Source organism: Ammospiza caudacuta, chromosome Z (assembly GCF_027887145.1).
Source record: "Ammospiza caudacuta isolate bAmmCau1 chromosome Z, bAmmCau1.pri, whole genome shotgun sequence".
Taxonomy (NCBI): Eukaryota; Metazoa; Chordata; class Aves; order Passeriformes; family Passerellidae; genus Ammospiza; species Ammospiza caudacuta.
In genome coordinates, this window is record NC_080632.1 from 42576402 (window position 1) to 42596923 (window position 20522).

General features: G+C 38.4%; 1 protein-coding gene across 1 annotated transcript in view; it reads right to left on the reverse strand.

Annotated features, from left to right (window-relative positions):
• Positions 1-20522, reverse strand: part of DOCK8 (dedicator of cytokinesis 8) — a 91175-nt gene that overhangs the window by 9364 nt on the left and 61289 nt on the right. Inside the window, exons 27-40 of the mRNA XM_058824262.1 lie at positions 19748-19903; positions 16958-17097; positions 16203-16372; positions 14705-14850; positions 13810-13992; positions 13046-13181; positions 12365-12452; positions 10586-10682; positions 10144-10278; positions 8090-8242; positions 6880-7038; positions 6013-6113; positions 5377-5569; positions 702-845 (exon numbers count right to left, since the gene is read on the reverse strand). Coding sequence (XP_058680245.1) covers positions 702-845; positions 5377-5569; positions 6013-6113; positions 6880-7038; positions 8090-8242; positions 10144-10278; positions 10586-10682; positions 12365-12452; positions 13046-13181; positions 13810-13992; positions 14705-14850; positions 16203-16372; positions 16958-17097; positions 19748-19903 — 2001 coding nt within the window. The remainder of the gene's footprint in view (positions 1-701; positions 846-5376; positions 5570-6012; positions 6114-6879; positions 7039-8089; positions 8243-10143; positions 10279-10585; positions 10683-12364; positions 12453-13045; positions 13182-13809; positions 13993-14704; positions 14851-16202; positions 16373-16957; positions 17098-19747; positions 19904-20522) is intronic.

Sequence of the window (20522 nt, forward strand, 5' to 3'; positions counted from 1 at the left end):
GCTGAAAAGGACTCATCTGTTAATCTCCTATGTTGCTTGTTTTGGTGTTCTGAAAACTAGTAATAGTAAATGGGCCATTCTGAACAGAAAACAATGAACTGGGTGTAATTTGGATCTCTGATCAAACTCCTGTTTAAAGCCCTGGTTTCTGCCTCAGGCTAGCAGCAGGAAATGGATTTGTTTGTCATGTATGGTTCAAGGCAAACAGAGCTATGTCTGGACAAAGGGACCCAAGTGGTACCTTTGGAGATGCTAAATCACAAGTCCTTATGTAGTAAGTGTAGATTATGAGGATTGTGGTTGTATGCTTTGTGAAAGTATAGGAGTAACTCTCACATGCCTCCCAAAATTTATATTTTATGCAAAATCTTTTTCTTAAATGTATTATCCCATGATAATATCAACTGAAAGTCTTGGCTCCTGCCTGAGACAATCTCTTTCTGTTGATGTTGCCTGTGGTCTGCACAGTAGAGGTGGGTATGTGGCTGAGTTAGGCAGAAAAAGCCTAGGTTAATCAATCTGACTGAGGCAGTAATGGGACAGCCAAAGATGTGTCCTCTTGTTATTTGGACTGTGGCAGGTCTGTGATGCCTGGTTTAGGAGTACTACATTGTTTCCTCATGTGCAGGAAAGGAAGCTGTGGATCTGAACTTAGGTAGCCCACTATCCATTCCCTCCTGGGGATTCTGGTACTCACTCACCGTGCTGAAGAGCTCTGCAGCTTGTTCCAGCAGCCCTACCAGTCCACTTTCTGAAAAATACCTCCCAGAACATATGCCATCTTCATCTGGAGATAAAACATCATCTGAAACAGCAGATTCCTCCAGCACATTGGACGAAATGTTCTAAAATACATCAGAGCACACAAATAAAAAACCTAAATCAACAGTACATAACAAGGATAGAGGAAGAAATTGTTTAAACATATTTACATGATGGGAAGAGGAATGAGTTTTTTCAGTTGCAACCAGGTGACACATAGTTACATTCATTTTTAGAAGTGAAAGTAACATTCGTAAATCTCTATAGATGGCAGACCAGGAGTTTTGCTGTAAGAATCATGAATTTTCTTTCTAGCCTCAGGTTTAAAATGCAGACTCCTGTAGGTGTCAAACTAGCTCTTCTCTGGTGGCTGGATTTCCATGGAGCTTTCAGTGAGCTCAACACCCAATACTACTAGAGTCACAAGCAATGTGCCCTTCCTAGTGCTGGCATGGAGGAGTGGGAAATTCCAAACAGCACCAGACCTTCTGCCATCTGCTTGAATAAATTGAACTTTCATGTTTTTATTCACCTTTTCCAAGCAGAGGAGAAGTAGGACACAGACAATATCACTCAAAAAACCACAATAATTGATTGCTTCTTCTTGGTTCATCCTCTGCCATACTACACTTCAAACTTCCAGGATTTATTCAGTTTCTTGTTAATGTTATGAATCTCACTGTGCATTTAAATAAAACTAGATGAAGTCACTCTCTTGAGACCTTAGACCATGAAATAACATGTCTACAGTTCTTCAGGACTTCTTTGAATATATGACACTGTGTGGCATCAACATAAAAATTTTTATAATATATAGAAATACGTAAAAAGTAACAGCAAAATATGTGTACATATAGTATAGGACTGGCATATGTAACTTTCAGCAGCAGCAGAAAGGTTAAGCTTTGATTTTCTATTAATTAAAAGGAGTTAAATTAGTGTCATAGTGTCTCACTTCAGCAGAAACTGGCAATGACAATCTGTCTGAGTGGAGGACGGATGCCCGCTGGCTAGCTAGCTGAGTCCTTAAAGGCATCTTTATAAAATAGCAGAGACACCGAGGGCTGCTACTATCGATCAGATTTCAGATAAAGAATTGGCACCACACACCACTAGCAGCATTGGGCTTTCCCCGTGGGTTTTATGGATGCACTTATTACTCCATGGGTGAAATTTACTCCAGCCATGCTGCCATCACACTGCCTAGTCTGCATGTCACATCAGCGCCACTGGAACGGTGAGCACAGCCTCAGAACAGCATTCACAGGAGTTCAGAATACATCTGAATTTTTGCCAAAGGAAGAACCACAGCACATTTAGCACACCTATGCCACTTTTTACAGTTTCATTGAGGAGAGTGACTTCAACCAGACTTAGGTTCACTGGCACATACCTGCAGAAACTCATAAGCCATGCAGATTAATTTCAGGTTTTCCTTTTCTGTAACACTAGCTATTAAGGACTGTTTTCATGTGACTCTGGTGGCTTTTAAAAAATTTTTATTATTTTTTATTTTCCTTTTGTAGCAAAGAGAAGAGAGTCTAGAGAAGTGATTTATATACAAAAGTAACAGGAAAGTCACAGACACCAATTATCCCTTCTGCACCTTTAAGCCTCTAATAACTAATGTCAGGAATGTATTTCCATGTTTTACAGTCCATGTACTCTAGGAGGAGAGAGCCTGCATGACATACTTCTGGGGCTTGCATGATCTTCTGCAAAGTGGACATGCCTCAACCAACTTAAGCCTTGATCTACCTTTCATATTGGAGAATTTTACATATCCCTTGTATAATAAAGGCAATACATAAATCACAATGTATTTTATCAGCAATTATATTGAATTTCACAAGCATAGTTCTCATTAAGGAAAATAAGCACTTCTGTGAACTCAAAAATCCCTCTGATCCCCAGCCCTTATCACCATGTTATATAAGGCCAGGGTAGCCTGCAACCTAGATGCCCAAAGAGCCCAGGCTCTACCTGCTGAGCCGCGTACCTCAGCAGGTAAAGACACACACTAGGTACTTGTCTGTGTTAATAGAAAGTGCTTTAAAGTCAGTCCCTATGCATTTCACACTCTCACTAATTCTGCTTTACTGCTTGTGAAGGAAATTTAGCGTAAGCATTAATTAAATCAAATGGAATTCCACTGGAAGTGACCTCACTTTGATTTTGAGAGATAGCTTTGTTTGCATGGAGGGAAGCATTTTGTCTGGTACAATATAAGGAAATGTATTACTTTACTGACAGTCAGTTTTCTGGGTGCTAACAGACACACTGCAGAATATCAAATTCAGAACTGATTTGATCCTTTGCTAATCTGTAAAGAGGAGATAATACTTCTGCTCATGAAGAATAATATTTTTATTCACATTATTATCACCCTCAATCTCACATCTAAATGCATATCACCACTATTAGTTGATCTCATATCTGAGCCAAATGAAGAAATGATCACAGAAAGAGTCAGTGAGTGAGACCTGTAACCACACTTGAAGCTGAGCTAGTCTGCATAGTGTTTCCCTCTGTTAACAGTCATCTGAATAAGATCTCCACAGGTGCTAAAAAAATAAACTTGTTTGTAAAGAATGAGAAAACTTTTCTTGAAAGCCTATATAAAAATGCAAAGGGTTATTATAGTTAATTACTGTTATGAAATTGAAAATTACACTGTCAGATAAAGAGTTATGTAACTGGGTTCTTGTCATTAGGGCATTTTATTACCTCTCTCCTATGGGGCAACCGTGTCTTTGGAAAACATGTATTTACACAAGCATTTTGATGAGAGAAATTGATTTGGTGCTTTTAAACTCCTAAGTTTTTGCCTGCCTACTGCCTTGCACGATAGACTTCAATTCTTTAACATAAATGAAAACATATCCATTTATAGCAACCTGCATAATCTAGGAGCAATGGAGGGAGGAATTGCATTAGGGTCAAGTGTGTGAGCTTACAAGCACTCAAGACAGCCTGGGAGCAGGATGACATTGGGGAGGGAGTGCAGATTTCACTTATATCCAAATGATGATAGCATCTAACAAGTAGAAAGAAAAGAATGGTAAATAGAAGTAATGCATGGAAGTTAGAAGTTTGAAGATATACAAAACTGATAAGGGATGAAAAATGGCAGAAGAATAAATCCATGGCCAGAATTTTAGCCATTAAAAAGAACTATCATAAAGCTATCTTTATTCTAAAGAAAATCAAGAATATACACTTGTCCATCACCTAATTGCTGAGGTGGTATTGAATATACTAATGCCCAACAATTCAATGGAAAATGCCAAGTGGCTCAATCATGTTCACATTTACTATTTTGAAGGGGAAAGCCCCAGGTGTTGTGGTTTTATCAAGGGATGATGAATGCACCAAGTATTAGTATTAGTTAGGTATTTCAAACTCACTTTGACAATAAAATGTGCTCTGCAACAGATCAACAAAACTAAGCAAAGGAGTATTCAAGCAGTGAATTCTGAGCTGCCATTTGTTTTAGAAAACTGGGGAAGCTCCAGAAGAGGAAATATGCTTTGAGAATCATCTACTTTAAAGTGTAAAATATGAGGAGATGGTGAATAGGTTTATCAGACTGCAGCAGGAAAAAATGGTGGAAATACTGATATAAAATTAATAAAGAAAACCTTAAAAGTATTGTACTTAGACCTAATCAACAGCAGACTACACAAGCCTGATACTTTTTAAAGAAAGGAATTACAGTCCAATAAACATAATAATGTCTCAACAGTGGATGTCTATATAACATCTAAGATGATCCTACAAAATATTTCCACTAATAAATTGAAATTATTTATAATTTACTTTAATAATTGCAGCCAACAATTCACTGGTTTCAGGGAACAATGGCATAAGAGAAATTTTCAACACATGGCAATAAATTAAGGGTTTGGCCATTTTTGTTTTTAATAATGTAGAGACAAGAAGCACTAAAATAATTGAATTTGCATATGAAGTCAGTTCAGGTAAGGGTATCTAAAACTGTATAATCTGATAAACTAAGTGGATATATATATGCATTTTAAAAACTTTAATCACAAAGACTTATGCTTTCACCTATGCGATGAAAAGTAAGGTGGAAAACTGAACCCAAGAAAACTGTCTGGAAAAGATCAGTTTATTACTGAGTAAAGAACTCAACAACACCAAAAGAACCAGTGAAATCTTCAGAGAGATAATGTGAGAGCTACAGCTCATGCTGGAAGAATTTATGGGACAATTTTACTAGACTTGGATATACTGGATTGACTGCAGTGATTGTCATTCATCAGTCAAAAGGGTTTGGTTAGTAACTTGAGGGCAATCAAAGGATTGGAGAACACGCTTGAAAGAGCTGAGCAGCTCCAATTATCTAGATTATGAGAAAGAAGTTTGAAAAATGCATCTGTCACAGTTGATAAGTAACAGCCCTAGAAAAAGCATGTGATAATAGAGGGGTTCTACTTAGCAAATTTAGAGAGAGATTACAGTATCAAACTGCTGGAAATAGAAACTGGAAACTGCCATTGTAACATCTGCCCCATGCACGCACCTCTGCTTTGCTTAGCGCAAGAACAAACACACAGACCAGAACTGCCTTATGCCAGCAAAGCCTTTTACCTGAAAACTGACACTGCCCACAGGGAGATAGTTCCGATCCTCAAGCATGCTGAGGTACTCTGACACCAGTGCTGCAGCATGGACCAGGCACATGGCTGCTTCTGTGTAGCACTTCCTCTTGGTGTGCTTCTCTGCCATGTTCTGCAGCCAAGTCAGCCTCAAGTCCGGGGATGTCTGGTATCCTTTTGCAATTCTGAAAACACAGGCCAGAAAACAGGTGTGAATGATCACTTCTCAAATAACAAAAATACCCTTATAATTCTTCCCCTGGGTTCAATGGAAGAAGACATTTCTGTCTTTGCTCTGTATGATTCATTAAACAGAAAGCAAAAGAAATGGTTAGGTTGTGCTGGGCAGGAGACAGAGGAGCTATGAAGAAAGTAAAACTGTTGCATCCAAGACTCTTCAATGTTCCTTACTCTTATCCTTGCCCAAATCTATGTCCACCTCCCAGAGGCTGCACTGCAATGTGCTCACTACTGCAGCCTAGGCACCCTGCTAAAGACCAGCTCTGATAAAAAGGAAATGTGCACGAACAGAACAGATAGAGACTTTGTCACAGCTATGTCCCTAAAATGCATAGTTCAGCTCACCTCACTCCAGAATTTTCTCAGTAGCAATTCTAAATGGATTCACCTGTACATGAGGTCCATCAGCATCTCTGGATCTTCCTGAAATTCCCTCATTTTCACTGTATCTGACAGGATGCCGTTCAGATTACACAGTAGCTCCTCTACCTGAAGCAATGCAAAGATCAATGTGAAATTCTCAGGTGTTTATTTTTTCCTCTGGAAAAACAACAGTATCTGCACCAGATGACGTTAATCTCCTTAAGCCTCTTTTACCCAAGAAAATGTCAGGATGTTTTCTTCAGCTCTATATAATGCAGCAAAGGCTGCATACATAGCAAATCTTACACACACACATATTTTAATTAATCAAAATTAGCTGAATAATAAAATCTAAATAAATAGATCCTTTGATCTATTTATTTCTGAATAAGTCAAATGTGCTAATGGAGTTTAGCTTTAGTTGATTTTACATCTGAAACCAGATGTTTTTCGGTACAACCTGAGTTACTCTAAGAATTTTAACAAAGTGTTTGACAGTTGTCTGACATGTTTTTCATTATTGCTGCTGACACCTTACAAGCTGACAAAGAGAGAAAAGTTACCCAGATGGTACTTGTCTGAAAACAATGAATCAAATTCCATTTTGGGAAACTCTTAGAGGGCATAGTTCCTGCTGAGGTCTAGGAGAAAGCTGTACTCAAAACCAAGTGATGATTCTCCTGTAATGTGATTTCAGGGGAAATTCTTTACAGTTTATTTTATGGAATAATATTCACTTCTTCCCCCCTTATTGTTGGGCTAGACATAAACTCATGCAATAATGTCTTCATCCTTTTCATTGCTTTGGAAGACCAAGACCTAGAACTTGCTTCAAGCATTGTCCTATGTGAAAGCTCCTGATAAAAGCCACTGATGCCATAAAAGATTTAACCTGAATGGGAAATGGCGTTGCCTGCATCTCTGTGTCTTCCTCTGCATAGGCCAGGATGGTTCGCAAGGATCGTCGAAGGAATTCCTCATTGAACTCAGGCGATTTTCCAACCAGAGAAGCTAGCGACATGGTCACCTGCATCTTCACTCTTGAAAAATTCTTCCAGAAGAAAAAAACAAAAGCATGAGAGAATGATGGCTGCGCTGCAGTTCACACATCTACCTCTTCTATGAAGCAAACCCACTTTCTCCTGTCCAGATTGAGTGCAGTAGACTCACTGCTCACATAACTGGCCCCTGGTGCATCAAACCTAATCATGTTTTACCCACTTAAGCCAAAGATCCCTAATCTGGCATGTCTGTACTTTGGAGCTAGAATGTTCCTTGAAATATGCATGCATTTTGAGACAGGAGAAAGCCAGAAGCACCCCTTTCCCCCTTTGCACAGGCCAGTGAGTGTGTGGATCAGACCATACACAGGAACAGACGAGGAAGAATGACTGGAAAAACATTCTGGAAACAAATCTCGGAGGCAAAAGGCCTCTGGGAGCTTCAATTAGTAATGCATTACACCCTGATGATCGTGGTGTGCCTGCAGTATATTTTCCTTCTACAGAGTTTACACTTTTTACATATCCAAGGCTTTTAACGTAATAACTAGTGAAGAAAATTCTGTGCAAGATCAGATGCTATCCAAAATGCTAATGCAAATGCTTTTATGCTAGAACATTATTAATCTACATGCAGAGTGTATGTATTTTGCTCCACTTGTGTGGTAAAAATCAGAGCCTAGTCCTAAGACCAAGGTGCTGGTGAAGAATTCCTATTAATACAAGTGTACAGCAGTATACAGAAGTTGCAATTACTTTAGAATAGAACTAGACTGAGTCGTTCTGACACAGGAATGAAAGAAAAAAGACAAGGTGAAGGGTATTGCATATGCATTGTACGGTCTTCGCTATCAGAGGCCTAATGCTGCTCTGTTTGATATTGGAGGATGATATTGAGTCACGTTTCCTGAATCAATGCAATGAACAATAATTAAAGCCACTTTCCCCCTGCACTTCTAGCACTTCTCTTGGTTCAAATGTGTGAAACAGCAGACCAGGTGACTGCAGATGCATTCTACTTGCTGTTGCAGCTTCAGTCTTTGTTTCAATTGGTCACAAAAAAAGGTGGCACAAAATATACTGCTGCTCTCAAAATCTTACACTGGTAGAGCTGAAGCTGTATCTCATGAGGAGATAAAGAGTGGCACAAGCTTGAGTTCGTGTAATATCTATGCTGCTGCTGCAGTGATGGAGAACTCTTTGACACAGGTCAGCACACTGTTCAACCTCCTCTTCAAACAGCAAATCTCCAAACTAAGGGAAAAGGAAGAAAACATTTATTACTCTTATTTATAGCCATTAAAACATCATTATCTTAGTGCACAAAAGTGACAGGGTTCACAAAAAGTCCAAAGTTTTTAAAAACTACATTTTATACATATTTTTATTCACATTTCTGATTCCTGTGATGTTGCAGATTCCATTTCTAAGATTTTTTACAAGAAAGAAGGATTTGAAAAGAAGGGTTTGTGTTTTGGAGAAAAGAGAAAGTGACAGAATAAACTCAGAGTATGATGGCTCCAGGAGTTTTTGAAAACATAAAATATTGCAAAATTCTTAGAAGCATGGAGATTTGCTATTTTCAGAATACATAATGATTGATGAAGCATGCAAATACTTCCTTAAATATATGGAGCAATTTTTAGCTCTTTGCACCAATGCTCTACCCTTCCCCAGGCCTCCAATTCGTTCTTCCTCCTATGGCGTATGAAAAAACTTGCACTGCCAAGCTTTCATGCCAGACCCTCCTTTACAGTGTGTACACAATGCACACGGCAGGCAGTAAACTCAGGGGGCAGGATGTCTGTCCAAAGAAACTCTCAGCAGAGACAGCACAGATGCACCAGTACCACATCTACATACACAGGACTGATAAAGCTGTCTGAGTGAACGCAAGATATTGCTTCCAATCTGCAGACCGATTTCCCAGTTCTCAGCCTTTCTTCAGTCCATTCGCTCACTGTTTTGTGTCTAATTTATATTGCAAACCTGCTGGCAGATGGTTTTATCACTTTTACTTGTAAAATAACATCTATATGCCTACAGTGTAATAGAAGTAATTGGACTGATTGCTTCATGAAATACAGAACAGAGTCAGCTTAACTACAAGATCTATTTCAATGAGAATAAGAATTGCTTCACAAAATTCATTACTGTAATTGGAAGTTAGCTTTTAAAGATAAAGTAAAATGAAAACATAATTATTAGTTTCATAACTATTCAGGTATCTACCCTTTAATTAGGCTTTATCAGCCAATCTGCATTTAAGAGCAGACAGGCATTAACTGGACAGGAGTATCCTGTTTCTTATTTTTATTTTAGAATTGTTTAGGGAAAATAAACATTTAATGCATTCTTCCTTAGTGGAGCTGTTTTTCTTTGTAGGAGAATGAATCTTAAAAAGGTTTTAGAGTCCGTATGAAGCACCCAGCTCCTTATGACCCCTATTATTAAAAAAAATACTTTGGGTCAATTTCTGTCCTCATATATGTTTTGAAATTTGTGAGGTTTTATTTGTTTTGTTAGGTTTTTTTTTCTTTATTGTTGCTGCCTTTTCTGATCTGAAGTTTTTTAATTGGTGATACAGAAGTGGAAGAGAGATGAGGATTTGGCTTAGTTTTCAGGCAGAACAAAGATGAAAACTGTCAATGTCTTAGAATCTACTTAGCATTTTGAAACTCATCCTAGAAATGGAAATCTAAAATGGTGCCCTCAATGTCTCATGAGTTTTGATTTCTCTGCTGCCCATCTGACTGGAAACTAGCCTTGCTGATGTAACAACTTAAATTTGATTTTACGGAATTCTTGTGCAGTTCTTGGCATTAAGATTCCTAACTAAAATCAGAATGTATTTGAAATAAAGCGTGTGGAATTGCTTACTTTTTTATGATTTATAAATCTTATATGTTTAAGAGTAGGCTGCTAAACCTACAAGATTATTCAGATTTAATTATTCCATCTTGTGTGGTCAGTGAAATAACCTTATAACAGATGCAGAAATCCTGCAACAACCCTATAGATACTAATTTGTATTTACATATGCAAAATATATTTAATAAATGTCAGAGAAAAGTAATGGACACAGCCCTGCTCTACACGTGCTTTTCTATTAATTTGATTGTAAGCATGAAAACAAAAGTTTATCAAGAGCATACCTTGGCAATGAGTGCTCGGAGTGTAGCAAAGCAATGAGTCAGGTAAGTTGTGCTCTGATCATAGCCAAGAGAATTTACCAGGACCTTCAAAACTCCTCCCAAGAGATTATCTCTGCATTCTGCTGCAAAGCTGGCCTACATAGGAAGGAGAAAAACAATAACTGTATGAGGTAATTCTGCAATGAACTGGCACACAGGAACTGAAGTTCTGCTCTTGAGAACCCATGAGAAATCTAGGAGTTCAGAATTTCTACTAACAGGTTTTCAAGCATGAAGTTTTCTCCACCCTACCTGTGAATTTTTTTTTTCTATTCAACACTATACAAGTTTACAGATGATCTCAAAGTATTTGCACTAAGAAACAAAAGGAAAAATTAATCTTTCTTCCACTGGCTTCTGAGAGACCAGGGATTGGAACTAAGCCACCTCTACTATTTTTCACCTGAATGATGTTCTCTTGCATATCAAGAATGATCAGGTTAGCTTCAGTTGCCAGGTTTCCGCTGATCAGAGCTTCTTGGTCTAGCTCAGCTTTTGTCCTGGAAAAGAAGTTCTAGTTAAAGCAAGCAGAGTGTATCCCAAGAGTTAGATGACTTGGTGTTTAAGGAAAGCCAGAATACAAATGCATACCATTCTGAATGATCCCACAATGACAATAGTGTTCAGAAATGTTTCTTAAAAACTGTGGAATGAAATTAGGAAAGCTGCTATCATAGAAGAGCAGTCACAAAGGGGACTTCTGAAAACTAGGCCTCTAGACAGTTGGGATAGATGCTTTTCTTCCTTAATAGTCATCTTCATAATGGCTACTTAGTATCTTTCAGTTGTTCAGTAAACTATGTTGTAATTTCTGAATGCATTGCCTGTAACAGGACACAAAACTCCGAAATGGGGTAATAGATAACTGATCTGACAATTCCATTAAAAAAAGTAAAAACAAAAAGTAAAAAGTAGACTAGACCAAAGTCGAAATTGCTTCAGTGCCATAGAAGCATCGTTTAATGTAGGCAATTTATAGAGACTGAGACTGTTGACAAGAAAAGACAGCAGGTCCATACAGCAGAGTCCCAGGACATTTAAGAGAGAACTGAAATAATGATGAAAGACAGGAGATAGTGGTGAGGCTACACAAATACCTTCTTAGCTGAGACTTAAGAACAAGGTCTGGAACACAGTTCCTCTGCAGCGGAATAAACATAGGAGCAGATACTAACAAAACTGCATTTTCACACATCCAGGTCAGAAATGCAAAGAGGCATTTTTCTTTTTCCTAAGCTGCTCAAAAAGTGCTGTTGCCTGGCTAGAGGCTGCTCTCTAGAGCTTGAGATTAAAGGTCCTGTGACTTCGGCCAAAGTTCCTAAGGTGTAAATCTACAGCTGGAGCAACACCCTCACAATCATGCTTCTGAGTGACTTCAAAGTGTGTAGCTGCTCTGCTACATATGTTTACCCAAAAATAAAACCAGAGGAGGAAAGAGCCATCCTTTAGTGCACAAACATATAATTCTGAGGAGAGCTAAGAAAGGAAATCAGGGAGGTCATATGGTTAATAACTACAATGACTCAAAGCAACAACAACAAAAAAAAGGGACTGCCAAAACTTTAGTGCTACAATAAGGGCACAAATCCCAATAAGAGTAAGAACCGAACAAATTTAGTGAACTTTACAGGTGTTTGGGCTATTTCCAGCAACCACTGAGCTCTGATCCACACGCTGAAGGGATCCTCTCTGGTATGACACATATCTTATGACTGCTGCTACAATCCCAAAGCATTATCTTCCCTGACTCCTGCTAGCAGAGCTTCTCAATATTAATATAGCATGTCAAACCAAGCTTAGCTGATTTAATATGGCAAAACATGTACCACAGTACTGTATGTACTGTGGAGCCAAGAGCAACAAAGAAATAAATGTAGCAAGCCTCTTATAGGACCCTTACACTAACTAATGTTTGCCACACTGTCAATAAGAAGGGAAAAATGTGTAGATAGCAATTTAAAATTCTCCTTCTCTCCATTCTTGTGGCCTCTTTGTTGTGTCATAGTAACAGCTGAATATTTCTGCTACAGAAACATTTTATTTTTCTTTCTCTTTGACAAAAGAGGGAAAGGAATGAAACTACTGATTTTTTAATAAAACATCCTAGGAGCAAGAACAAAACATAAAAACCCCAAGCAGCTTGGTTCTAATAAAAGCAATATGCATTAATTAAATTACTTACTTGTCTTGTCTCTCATTTGCCTGCCGCCACTGTGTCTGCTCCTTTCTCCAGCGCAAATTTTCATTTACCCCTGCTGATCTGTCATTCCCTAAGAGTGTAACATATGTCAGAGAGATTAAAACAAAGGGGACACCTGAAGTCTGGCAGCTTGCCAAAAGAAAGAGATATATTTCTGTAGTAGTCTGTCAGAACTAAAACCATTCAATTTACAGGTTCAGGGCTCTAGTAAAAAGACTCATCACTTTTTTTTTTACTTAGGATTTTTAGAGCATTAACTTGCTTAATGTCTACAAAAAAGCTGCACAGATTTTTCATTTATTAAATGAAGCAACCTTTTTTGCTATGAACAGTTTGTTTTTAGTGATAGGTTTGATAACATTTCTTAGTTCTTAATTAGATACTAACATAACTTTTTAGAACATCTTGAAACTTCTTTCTTGGCTTCATATTCTTCACATGAGAGGAACTCAGTCCTAGCTACACCTTGGACAGTTGAAACCTAATGATATTTTCATCCATGCAAAACCAAGAATGGTCTGCAAAGGAATGGACTGTGGGTGAAAAGGGGGTGAAATGGACAAGGATGAAAATGGATAGTGTGCACAAACCCAAAAATCTCATTTATGTTTACAGACACTTGAGTTCCTCTCAAAAGACATGGGGGGCAATGGCATGAAGTACCAGCTGGTATTCTGCAGCGCTTCATCATTTCTCCTCTGGCTCCTTCTCCTCTCAGTAAAGCCTCTTCTAATCGAGCTTTCACATCGCGTGACTTCTGGAGTGCTTGGGTGCTAACTTTATCTGAGCTCTGCTTGCCCTGGAAGTAAAGTTAAAGCAATCATCACCAGTGCCTCCATTTTTGATCATAAGACCAAATTATATCTCCAGAATGAGATACAATAGGAGAGGCCTGTAGAGGGGGCAGAAAGCAGTGAATTTGATTGATTTATATATAAAGTCTAATAAATGCTGCAAATGAGGAATGAGGTACAAGATGCACTGCTAATAGAAACAAAGATGTAGTTCTGTGTTACAGAGAAAGAAATTAAAGTTCAGAGAGAAGGTTATTTGGTCCATTTCAGACAGACCCTCTCAGAGAGAAGAGAGCTGACATCAAGTCCTGCTCATAACTAAATGGTCATCCTTAGTGTCCTGTCTAGTACTTACAGGAGCTGTCGGTATAAGTCCCACCAAAAATAGCCCTAAAATACCCAGATAAAAGAAAATAATTAAACTACTTAGGATATCTTCATAGGACTTCCTCAAAAGTTTCAGCAGCATTTTGCTTGAAGGCTATTGTCAGTTATTTGTCTGAAGTAATTTGTCTATGTTAGGTAAGTGCTAATTTAACTATTGTCAATAACTGATTTCCCCCGGACAGCTGGAATTTAAAGAAAAAAATGGATCCAAACCAGGACAACAAAACTATGCCTTGTTTCACTTACCTTATACTCAAAGCATGAAACACAAATGAAGAGGAGGTCTAAAATCTTGTTAAGTTGCATGGATGGAAGGTCTGCAATCCATTTCTGTATTAGGTTCTGATCAGCATTTTTCATAATCCAGAGGAAACAGATCAAAAGGTTGCGAGTAGTATCAGGACCTAATGTGGCAGTCTGTCTGTAGGGCTATGAACACATAAAGTAATTGTCAATTGAAAGAAGAAAAAGTAGAGCAAGGTCATTTGGGAAAAGTAATCTTATTTAAATTTCATTGGAATCAAACCTCAGGATTGGACTTCAGTAAATTTGACCTCTTCCAGGTGATAGTTATTGTAATTTTGACTGTATGTGTAATTAGTGAAAGGCCCAGTTGAATACAAGTGAAAGACTGAGAGAAGCTCCAGTTTGCTACATGCTTGTATCATAATTTCCATATTAAAATGTAGGAAAAAGATTCTGTAATCATTTGCTTCCACCCTGCCATGCAGTTGCATCAGCCAAATTGCATAGTAGATTAAACAAACCAAAACATATAAGGAAAGACCATACATAGAGAGAAAGAAACATCTGAATCCTAGATCCATGGATTCAGGTAAGACTGGAACTGTGGGGCTGCCATAGTGGCATTTGCTGATCTGGAAATGAGTCTAGATTTGGTTTGGAAATGGAAATAGGCATGTGGGAGAAAAAAGTGAACAATGTATGGTAAAATAGCAATTAACTAACTAGAAGAGAATAGGAGATGACAGAAGGACTATGAGGGCTCAGTCAGGGCTGGAAAAAACAGAAATGCAGTTTCTCTTGACTGTAGCTGTTAGTGGCAAAAAAGGATAAAAGGAGGAAAGAAGGAAGATGAAAACAGATAGAAGAAAGGAGACTGGCAGAGCGGTGAACATACCAGTGACACCAGAGGTATTCCAGAGTTCCTGATGTTGAACTGACTCCCTGCAATGGCAAGGGCCACGTTTTGGTTGATTGCACCTGAAGCCTCTTGTTCTTCTTCTGGGTTTCCTGTGCGACCCTTTCCACTGCGGATATCTGAAACTAAATTTGAAATATTCCATTGGAACTTCAGGGGTAATCCAGTTGCTTCTGCTCATGTGTCAGTTTTTCTTTGGTCTGTGACTGAGCAAAAAAACTGGCACTTCCATCCCTGAGACTGTTTGTCTGGCTGATGTACCAAGTAGTGAAAGAGGCACAGCATTAGCAAGAGGAATTGCAGCCATCTGAGCCATCTGCAAAGTCTGCCAAATTACTCAAACACATAAAATACATAAAAGGTGGTAGCAAGCATGAGATTATCTCTGAAGTTCAAAGCCAAGCCAGTACTTCGTAAGACTTGGAACCATCCAGTTCTAGTTAATTTCAGTCAAGAGGATAAGCACAGAAACTAGACATGGATTTGGTAATATTCAACAAAGTATGTAAATCTGTTAAGGGCTGACAGATCTAGTATTGCCTTCTGACTTAAAGACAAGTTTTATATCAGGCACCTAACTGCTTCTATTCCCTGCTAGTTCTTGACATCACTTTTAGCAAATGAAGTTATTTATACTAAAGTTTTGTAAAAATCTCGTCTGATTCTGAGCATCCATTTTGTGTTTTGAAAGTTCTGTTTTTCAGAGAAGCTGAGTGATCAGCTGGACCACACATGTTCAGAATGTGATCACAGCCTCTTGTAACAGATTCTCAAAGGAAGACACTCTAAAACTAGGCACATTGGTACATCTGGGCTTCTTCATAATAACTTTTTTCATCTATGGTATAAGGATAATACTTAGATTAAAAGAATGGTGTGAGATCTAATTAGACAATTTATTTATGTATTTATTTATATTTCTGTATTATATGTATGAATGTATAGTAAATACTTTCACCTTACCCAATTGAAAGTGGCAAATAACACTTTCATACTAGTAAGTTTTTTGTTAAGACATTTAAATGTGAAATTTGTCAGAATCAGTGACAAAAATATACTCTTCAAAGTATAAACCTTTAATTAATTAATTTTGGTATAATGTTAATAGCAGCAGAAAAGCAATAGAAAAAGAGAATACAATCTAATTTCTATAATTGTAGTGTCACATGATGTCAGTATCACTATCAATATTTTCACTACTGTTACGTGTATGTAGAGCTAAATATTTCTGGCAGAAATTGCAGGCTTTATTTGGCAGGTCAGAAAACTTCAACTAAGAGATATGCAGGAGCACTTACAGATGTATCTCTGGTCTATCACTTTCTCATGAAGTGGGGACACTGAAGTTTTTCCTGTCTGTAAAAATCCAGTTTACTTCTATGTAAAGAAATATTCTATCTTACTAGATGAATCTCTTATGTTTGATAAATTATTTAGACAAGTCTCTCTTAGGAGTTGAAAAATTCAAAGGTCTTACTTGTAAAATCATGGAGTTGCGGCAGAGAATCCAAAATGATACCAACCAAAGGGAGGTAAAGAGCTGCAATTTTAATCTTCACCTCCTTTTTGGAGCAACGTGGGTCTAGGTCATGGGAACTCAGCAGGCTAAGGATAGCACTGACAGCTTTTCTTTGCACCTTGCTAATCCTGTTAACACAGAAACCATCCATGAGTTCCATTCATGGATCATGCACAAATCACTTATAAATCAAAGATTTAATAAATAGAAAGGAGGTGAAAGAAACAAATAATAAACATCAGTATGCACTTGATAATCTCTTTCATTCTGAGCAGAGATTCCTGTTCCCTGCAAATGATAGGTATCTTAAATCTCCAAGATACTTTACCAGAATCAAAGGGCATACATGTCTTTCAAATTTCTCATAAAAATTCATTGTGGTAAAGAGAGATGCTTGAGGAAAAGTATCAGACTCTGGCCAAATTTTAGCTAAACGCTAAAGTTCAGACAAAGACAGAGGTGTTTTAGAGGGAAGAGCAACTGAAATTTTGTCTTCTCAATTTCTGTATTCAACCAATACTACCACCACAAATAGTATATTTTTATTAATTGAGAGGAACATACTGCAGATAAAACCATGACTGGGTCATTCTATGTTACAGAGTGACTCACTGAAAAGCATGGGGGAACCAGGACTGTCCTGGAGTCAAACTATGCCCTTGCCAAGAGTAACAGTGTGACCTGTTCTGAAATCTGCAAATTAGGATACACACCCTTCGCTGTCAGCGTCCAGTGCTGCTGCCAATTCAGTGAAAAGTAAGCCGGTCAGGAAGTGCTGCTGACGGTACTCAGCTGAGAGGTCAAACATACCAGTGATTTTCTGGTCCTGGAAACTAGAGCAGGAGCTGGAGTTCTGCGGAAATATATTAGAAGTATTAAAGAATGATCACTGAAATGAAGGCTTCTTAAAGAGATCACAGTCACAGTCAATGTAACAAATAGAAAATCTCTACCAGAGGAAAACCATAGACTTCGAAAGTAGGCTGGACATTTTGGAGGAAGACATCTGTGTGTGAAATTAAAAGCTTGCTAGGATGCAATCTCATCCTTTCCGTTCTATGCAAGCAACACATTTTACACCTTTTGAGATATAAAATTCCTACCCTGTATTCGTTAGTTTGGACAGGACACAAAGTCAGAATTTTCTCCATTCGTGTTCTTATTGGGCAGCCATTAGCTATCACAGAGAAAGTGCCTCTACATTAAGAGGGACTTAGGTGTCAGAAGCTGTTCACCGTGTGTTCTTCAGCATCCATGATGTCTAGTATGAAAGTAAGGTCAAGAAAGACATGTGAACCATTCTTCCTTTTGCCCTGGAACTCCTTGGCTGAGCTTGTTGGCAGCTGGCATAATTTACTCCAGCCTTCAAACTGCTCTGACTTATGGCTGTGACTGATATACAGCCAGACCAGGAATGGAAAGTTGCTGCTATATATGTGCTGTGAACTTCTTAGCTTCTCCAATCATAGGTGTGTGCCACAGGTCACCTGGAATGTTCGTGTCCCTTGCTCAGGTAAGTATAAGTCTTCAACTCTACTCCCACTGCAGCTACTGGGTTTTATGAGTTCAAATTTTGTTTTTAATCTATACTCTTCGGTATTCCTTCCAATATTTCTGTCAGTGACCTGGGAATAGCCACAGAGCCCAAACACATGAAGTATCAGTATACCACACTGTGGTATCTTCCAGTATATTGAGTCAAATGAACCCCATGTCTCTTAGCAGCCCCATATTTTGGATCCATATGCTTAGGCCCACTCCCATTCAACCCCAAACAAACAGGAATTGGCTGTACTATGTTTGTGTGAAATAATGTCAAAGTGTAGAGCACCCAGTTAAGTGAGTTTGGCATCTCTAAAAAATTTCAAAAGATTTATTTACAAGACCATATTTCTACTGCAAGTCTAACTCAAGTGGGCAGCACTCCTGTAGACAGATCAAAATTACTGCAAGGGTGGTCAGCTAGTGCATTAAATCGTGCAAGGGCCACAAAAGCCTTATTGATTTGTGCAGGCTGTACACTGTAGGTTACTCCTAAAGGAGAAAAGAGCTGATGATGTTGCTTGAAGGAAAGATCAATTGAAATGATGTTGGCCAAGCTCTGACTTGCTAGACTAGTTACAAGAACCATGCTGATATTTTTTTATCCCAATAAGCAGAAGAGCCATATTTCTAGCTCTTTGGCATCCAGGATTAGTATTAACCAAATGCACTGTGATGCTTTGTTTTTAAGACCAGGAAAAACTTCAGGAAAATATTATTTACTATTACGAACCTATGACAACAGATTATTAAAGTATGAATGTAGCACATCTTAGCATCCAACCAATTCTTTGGCAATGACACTCAAAAAAGAAACCATGAATTTGAACTGCTGTTCATTACTCAGACTGTTTTTGTACCTCCCATCATTTTTAGCTTCAATTCCATCCCCTTGTCTCCAAGCATTGTGGCAATTAAGGAGCATTGCACTGAAATGCTCCAACCCAGTCCTGACCTCTGCAAGATCCCTGAGGTAGAAAACAGACATGTGAGCAGTCTTTATAGGGGGTTTGCCCCATTGTAGAAAACCATTTCCATAGAATGCAGAGGAGAGCACAAGACTGGCAAAATAGTGTGTCCTGTGCCAATCAACAATTTCTTTTTCTGAAGTGTTTGTGAAGTCTGTGGTCAGGAAGATCACGGGAGGTCCTGACATTAAAGAAGGCAGAGCTGTGTCAGTATCAGACCAAGTCTGGAAAAATTCCTAGAGAAATAAGATATGATGCAGATTGCTCGGTCTACTCAGGACACCTAAGTGTTTCCACACAGAAAATCTTAAAGTTCAAATAAAAAGGAGAACACTGTTCAAAAAACCACAGGGAATCATGGACAAAGATATAGCATGATCTGTGCTACTGTGGGGGAGAAACCCAGAAGAAAGAATACCAGAAAAAGAAACCATGATAATCCTATTTTAAGCAGCATGAAGGCTCAACAAAAATTCACTATTCCAGGATATTGAAAACTGCAGTGTGTTAGTCACTAACTTAGAGAGTGGTACAATCTATTTTCACCTGGGAAGTAAGACGTTCCATTAGAAGGCAAACACATGGAAAGAATGCAGTGCTTCATGGCATAATTCTCCAAAACAGATATTGAAATACATATTTGTGGTTGTGTGGATGGGATAAGGGTGTGCCTGTAACCTGGCCTTCAGAGCTGTGTTCCTTTTAGACCTTATGTGTCTACCCCAACAGTCATTTTCTGTGAACGTGCATGTGCATGTTTCCAAGGAAGCATGCGTCTGTGTCACATTCAGCTTTAACTCCTGAAGATGCAGTTTTGCAGTAGCACACCTGTAGCCTTTCTTCTTCTGTCCCTTTTTCTCAAGTGGGAAATTTTTCTCCCTGATCCAACAGTGGCTGATTCTAACTTAAGTGTTTGAGTACAGAATAACGTGAGTATTTTTCTACATGTGCTTCATGTGACATTCATGCAATATCTATCTAATGGACAAACACCTGGGAGGACAAGGAGGGAGAGGGAGATGCTGGAGCAGATGCAGATGTCATGAAGAAGAGGTTCAGATTGAGGTAATGCTCATGGCTGCAGAGAATTCTCAGGAACTCAAGTCTCATGGAAATCAGGGTGGAGAGTGAATTCAGCTTGTTTGAAAGCTAGGAAAAACAAACAAAAAAGTGTCAAGTGATGGGCTAGTATTATTTGAATTACCATGTAGTGAAATATCCTGCTCCCTGAAAAGACATAGACATCTAGCCGTGTGTGCATTAAAATGCTCACTGTACCTAGTTTCCATACATTAGCTGCTCTTTGTTTGACAACGATGGTGTCTCTCTCCCTGCTCCCCAGATGACTTATCATCTTCCCAAGAGATAACAAATTGTTTCTTTCTTCTTTTCTCCCCAAACAAAAATATACATTATTTTTGTCTTTTGCACAAGGCAAAAAAGAAAAACAAACTGGACTTTTCTGAGTCTGTGGCAAACTCATAAAATGTCCTGCTAGGCAACACAGAACACCGGTGGTCTCATCATTTCCCTTCTTATCAAAAATGACATCAGTGAAGGAATTTATGGAGATATCTGATGAACCTGCACCAATACAGGTCACAAAACAGAAGGAAAATGCTCCCTGTCAAATACAACAAATAATTCCATAACAACATCCTGCATCACCATTTTTTTTTAATTTTCAGAGACTTGTGAAGCAAGAAGACAGATGTATTATTTTGAGTGACTACTTAAATTAATACATCTGTCCTCACAGCACTCAGCA